Source organism: Crocodylus porosus, unplaced genomic scaffold (assembly GCF_001723895.1).
Source record: "Crocodylus porosus isolate Cpor-Errol unplaced genomic scaffold, CroPor_comp1, whole genome shotgun sequence".
In the NCBI taxonomy this organism is placed as follows: Eukaryota; Metazoa; Chordata; order Crocodylia; family Crocodylidae; genus Crocodylus; species Crocodylus porosus.
The window spans coordinates 37,116,483-37,122,612 of NW_017728950.1; the positions used below are offsets into that span (position 1 = coordinate 37,116,483).

Sequence of the window (6,130 nt, forward strand, 5' to 3'; positions counted from 1 at the left end):
CTTCTAAAGCTACAGTCACCCTTCCAACACCAAAGAAGCCTGTAAGCTAGATTCCACCCCCATGAAAAGCAGATCACTTGATAAACAGAAAATATAAGACCCTTAAAAAACTGTGCAAGGAGTTGGTTACTAGACATACAAATGAGCCACAGGCACTCCTTAAAAGGCATGGCCGTAATTCTCATACCTGGTAAAAAGATTTTTTTCTCCAAAATCAGGGACCTTGTTTCAAGCTTCTAAATCTACATGTAGACAAGTAAGAGGCCTGAACACTCAAAAACTTCCATTTATCACTGGAAATAAACTGAAACATGAAGAATCAGAGACCCTGAGTTCTGAAGTGTACAATTTTAGAAGACTAACATCTTTACACTTACTAGTTGTCTTGTATTTATTCAAAGATGCTGCCAAGTGTCAGTTATATTTAATGTCTTCACCAATGTAGCCTAAGATCCTGCATTTGGAAGAATAAATTTTCTCCTCATTCTGGTAAAAAAGGATCTTTTCCCATAATTTTTTAAAATAGTTTAACTCATTTGACCTTGTATGCAGAATTACGTTTCTGTGAAAAAAAATTCAAGAGATGCTCAAAAGTAACAAATAAAATAACGTGCATTTTATTAGAAAGCCTTTCTTCTCCTGAGCAAAAAGATTTACAAACACAGCATGCAAATGTATTAATAAATAATTTCACTGTACAGTCTGTACTCATGACAATAGTGCAACAAAACTAGCAGCTGAACAAATTTCCAGCATTTAGTTCTCAGAGTGAACACTAACATATTTTCAAACAGAGCTTCACTGTTAGTAGTGTCAAAGCATTAACAAGTTAGAATGATTCATTCCATCCTGCATCTAAAACCAGTTGGACATGAACCCCTTAATTACTTACATTTCAGAAAACTGAGTCAGATAGTTTGTCAATTATGGCCTTTTCTAGTTGGCAAGCTGATTAAAATGCAGAAGAAAAATTAACAACAAAAAGGTAAAATAGAATCTGAATCTTTGCATCACTGAATATGTCAGCATAATTTTAACAATGGCTTTCCTGGTGAGAAACTGGGAGAAGGGTATCCAAGAGCTTGATATATTTTGCAAGGTTCCTACTTAAACTCCTTATACATGTAATCAGGTAACTGAATAGACAAATAGCAAATTATGGCCATTTGCACATAACAAGCTTTCATGTGCCATCAAAATAATTGCACATGCATCTCTGGTGCACACCTGCACATCCAAGTTGTTAAAAAATTTAATTCTAAATATCTGGATTGCAGAATACACTTTCCTAAAAGAAAACGATAAATATTGGACATTTGGTATTTGACAATATCCCTTTTTAAGGGAGGCTATACATCAGAAGCATGACTTTCACCTAACAGAACAGCATCATAGAAAAGGGCTAGTTTAAAGAGAAACCCATCTCATCTTAAACTCCAAAAAGGGGTGTAGTAGGAAAGCAACAACTGTACTTAGAAATACAGGATAACAAAGATAGTTTTTTTGACAAGTAACGTCCAGTCATTGCACTTACACTAATACATTGCACTTATAGAAGTAGATTCCTACCTTTGGCAAAAAAGCAGCATGCAATGCAGATTGATTATTGATTACAGCAGAGCATGCAGTACGATGGCAAAATCTTGAACATCTCTAGGAAACTTGAAAAGAAATTCAAAAGCTCAGATTATTCAAGTAAGAAATAAAAAGTGAAAAGCAGGTAAAATATATGTCCCATCTTCTTCCTACCCTTTATCTTCTCCAAGAAAACCAGAACAAGCAACAAAGGTAAACTGGAGATGGAGGAAAGATTAGCATCTGAGCAAATCAGGTTTGGTTTTATCCAAGAACTTCACTATTCATATTAGTTCACAACCACTTCAATTTATCAGGTAAGTTGCAATGAATATATTGATAAAAACAACATGAAAAGGAAATAGCTGTCTGTTTGCATCTGTTTCCAAAAAGAAAAGGCACAGGTGGTCTAACATCTTAATTTGGCCCTTGCTCTTATTAATAGAGAAAAATAGCAGCATATTATAAAAGGAAAGATTGGCGATTGCTATTCAAGCATAAAAATCAAATTTTCGTGTTTTGAAAGCTCAATTATGTTGGGTCATTAAACACTGAAATGCATGATGGTCCAACATAATCAGTGACAGAACATCCTGCTTGGCACTTATAAAGCAGATAAAATAATGACCTGGTTTTAAAAGCAGTGTTCTATCCATCAGTTTTATTCTATCTGCAAAACATTAGCATTTTGCTTCAAAGAATGATACCGCAAAGTACTCTCCTCTCTTGGCCTTTTCAAGGTTTTAAAAAAAAAATTCTTCAGCTTCAATAACAAAAAGTTTTCACAGGAGTTGGAACGGAGGGGAAAAGGAAGGTAGATTTCATGCAAACATCACACATGACAGAATAAAAGAAAAAACAGAAATATCTCTTTTCCATTTTCTAGTTCACAGATGAAAGGGCCCCATGCTGCAGGGCAGAATTTGTTTTCTCCCATAATACTAGGAAATACAATTAGCAGAATGGGGGAAACTGACATAAAATGGAAGGAAAGTGATGTCGGGGGAGGGAGGAAGGGAAGAAAGAGTTGTGTAATCTCTTTGGAGAATATAAAAAAACCTCCCTTTAAATCAGTTTAAGCCAGAATGTTTTGTGATTCTGAAAACCACAATTGTGGCCAAGTTTACACAATGGACCTCTAACAAAATCCACAGAAATCTTCATTTCCACTGGGGAACATGTACACACACACAAAACAGGGATTCTTCTGAAAAAGACTTCTTTGATTGAAGTGACTCTCCACCTAATAATGCTGCCTGCTCACTTCTGACGGACTGTAGTGTTACTTTATTTATACAGCGCTGCATAAGAGAAGGACAGAACTTGCCCAGAGGGCAATGTTGGTAACTCTTTCAGCAACATCCAGAATTGAAATACCACACACCAGTGTACTGTTAAAATGTCATTAGCACATCACGTTCCTGCACACTAGTGTAGAAGGGTCTCCCAAAAATAAAGGAATGTAGACCTGGTTTGATCTTCTCAGCTAAAGCCATTATTATGTTAAGATCGCCCTCTGCTGTTAAGTCAAGGTCTATCTTTAAGCTCCGTAGAGACTTAAAAGCCTTTTTTCCTTTTTGCCTGCAAAAGTAATGGAACAAACAAACAAAATCACATTTTTACAGTACAGAATGATTTTTAGTGAACAGCAAGAGATTTCCATACTCCCCGCTTTCCAATATCTTTTTACTTACGTGTCATCTTCTATGTACTTTATAAGAGTTAAAGCTTTTCTGTGAAGGACTAACAGGAACTGTGCAAGGAAAGTACTCCTCAGAGACAAGCCAGGTTTCAAATGAAAGATCTGTTAAAAGTAATAGCCGAAAATTAGCTAAACATGCTATACGCTAAGCCTATATCATTCAAATTCCATTCTAAGAATGAATCTAAACTTAAGTTACAGTTCTCTAAGAGTTCCTGCAGCAGGTATATTAAGCAGCCAGGCACTATAAACTGAAAACAACTTTTAATTATACTCCTGGCCAGGGAACAATCCCATGATTCAGGAATTCTCCCTCACCCCTCTGCACTCTAGTTCAAAATATTCACTGCTTTGTGCTATCTATCCATGCAAAGGATCACAGCACCAACTCGAGAAGGGTATGTGGGCAGCCTACGCAATTTTGATATTCTTGCTATTTGTGGCAAACATGCTTTGAAGGAACTTGCAACTAGCAAGCAATTACATTTCTACACAAACTCATATATTTATTTAATGCCAATTCAGTTATTTGCAGCAATGCAGGGAAGGATCTGTCTGTATTAAGCTATTTGTTATGCAGAGGAATGTACTGCTTTTATTTTTTGTTCCTTCTGAAAGGGAAGCCATTACCTGATCTAGAAAGGCTTTTACTAATGTATCTCGATGCAGGACATCTTGAAAGATATTCCTATGAAAAAACAGGCAACAAAAAAAAAAAATATCATGAGGCAACAGTGAATGCATTACATTGGTGCATGGCAAAAAGAGTAAATTCTTCCAGACAAATAACTATAACAATATTTGAAATTAAAATACATGTAAGTCAGTTATAATTATTTTTAAGAATACAAGGCAAAGTGACAGCCCCAATGCACTAAGTGGTTAACCATCATCACTTGACTTGTAAATGAACTTTACTGTACAGCATCTTTATTTAAAACCAAAACAACCAAACCCCTATTAAAAGATAATCAACACAAATTTGAGAACAAGTGCTAACGAAATATCGAGCAATAATTTTGTTAATAATTTTAAACTTGCTATACAGCTTCCCTCCCATGAAGAACACAAATACCAGGCAGTTTCTCCTAAGCAAAGCAGTTCTGAGTAAACATAAATAGATTTTATTAGCAAATACATGCTAATACGTAAAGGCTACACTATTACACTGTTCTGAGCTATATAATTTCGAGAAAAAGTACAGGATCAGTACATACAAGTCAGGCGTGAAGCTTTCATCAGTATGGATAATGGTATCCTGAGCCATCTCTTCATCTGAATTAGCTCTCCAAAATGCTGTCAGCTCAGACCTCATATATCGCCGTTGGTTATATATATGTTCATGGCAGGGAGGCATCTGCTTCACTGTGTTGACATCCACATCTATATGTGTAGTGGGATATGGAGCATACATTACTTGACGAAAGGGCAACACAAAGCTTCCAGTCGCATCCTGTTACAGTGAAAAGAATTAAAGTCTTCTAGTTACAAGAAAGAACAGGGATCTGAAAGACAGTATTAAGGAAATAGACTTATGTTTTAAAAATATCCACTGCAGGAGCAATTTGAGGTACATTTATATAGCTAATAAAACTGTATTGTTACACTGGATAAATGTCTTAATATAGACAGAAGCATTGTAAGGAATCAAAAAGTAGTTTTACATACATCACTGTATTGTTGCTAGTGACACCTTTCCACTGTCAATGCAAATGGTACAACACTAACATGACATATTACATGCACAAAAATCAAAGCAATATACAAGGTTAAAAACAGCAATATTATAACCTCAGTGTGATTTTAAGCAAGCAGTATCCTACAGGCCATGGAAAGGGAGTGGCATGGAAAGGGAAGTAGCCGGTGCCATACAAAGATGGTTTAAATTAATCCCCTTGTAGAATAGAAGGAGACTAAAATCTATACTGATTTTAGAACATAGCTCTGGACAACCTTTGACCAGAATTAACATACAAATTTCAAATGAATAATTAAATCAGAACAACTCACCAGACTAAAATCTAGATTATGGCTTCTGGCCTGCTCCTGCAGTAGCAGAGACTCACTGCCCCTTTCTCAGGGATTACATCTAAAGTGATTTTGGGTCTTGAGCATTTTCCCTTCTTTACTTTCTACGCTGCACTGTATTGATCTTCTGCTCCCCACTTCCAGTTTGACACACTGTGCTGTTGTTTAATAACCTAATTCTTATTTTTCTGTCATTTTACAATTGTGTACGTCCCATCTGACAAATTCAGACTGAAACATCTTTCAGTGATACCAGTCTTATTTTTTTTAAACAAGCTCCAAACATTTCTAATAATTATCTGAAAGTACTAGTATTTTAACCCACTGGAAACTAACATTCTTTGCTGCAAGCGAAGACAACTTAATACCTGTTGGATCAATAAACAGATGTATTCCCAAAGCAAAGGGACAATACAAACAAAAGTATCATCAAAGAAAAAGGGACACAGTAGTGGCAAGCTGAAATTTTAGCAGTCTTAAAAACAAAAAGCCATAGAAATAGGGATAAGCCTGGTTATAAACACTGGTGAAGAGGAAAAACTGTATAAACAATTGAAATACAGAAGGATTTTTCTAGATGGAATAGAATAAAATTTAGCTGTGCAACAGTGAAAGGCAAAATGGACTTACCTTAAGCAATCCTTGTACAAAGAGCCCCGACTCATATTTGAAGGAAGACTCATTTCTACAGAGTCTGGAGCACTTCCGTTCTGATGGAGTAAGGAAGAGACACAGTGTCCTCACTACCTGTAATATTAAAAGTTTTGTTAAAAAAAAAAAAGCAGACACTAGTGAAGACCATACTGATTTTAGAACATAGCTCTG

General features: G+C 35.8%; 1 protein-coding gene across 3 annotated transcripts in view; it reads right to left on the reverse strand.

Annotated features, from left to right (window-relative positions):
* Positions 1–594: 594 nt before the first annotated feature.
* CUNH9orf72 (chromosome unknown C9orf72 homolog) overlaps positions 595–6,130 on the reverse strand; it is a 24,991-nt gene continuing 19,455 nt past the window's right edge. For 2 of the 3 annotated variants that reach the window (XM_019555210.1, XM_019555209.1), the window contains 5 exons: positions 5,936–6,052; positions 4,495–4,730; positions 3,908–3,965; positions 3,270–3,379; positions 595–3,156 (listed from right to left, as the gene is read on the reverse strand). In XM_019555210.1, the coding sequence (XP_019410755.1) occupies positions 2,970–3,156; positions 3,270–3,379; positions 3,908–3,965; positions 4,495–4,730; positions 5,936–6,052 (708 nt within the window). In that variant the 3' untranslated portion in view covers positions 595–2,969. Of the gene's footprint in view, positions 3,157–3,269; positions 3,380–3,907; positions 3,966–4,494; positions 4,731–5,935; positions 6,053–6,130 lie in introns of those variants that run through there. The other variant, XM_019555212.1, reaches the window with a different exon arrangement.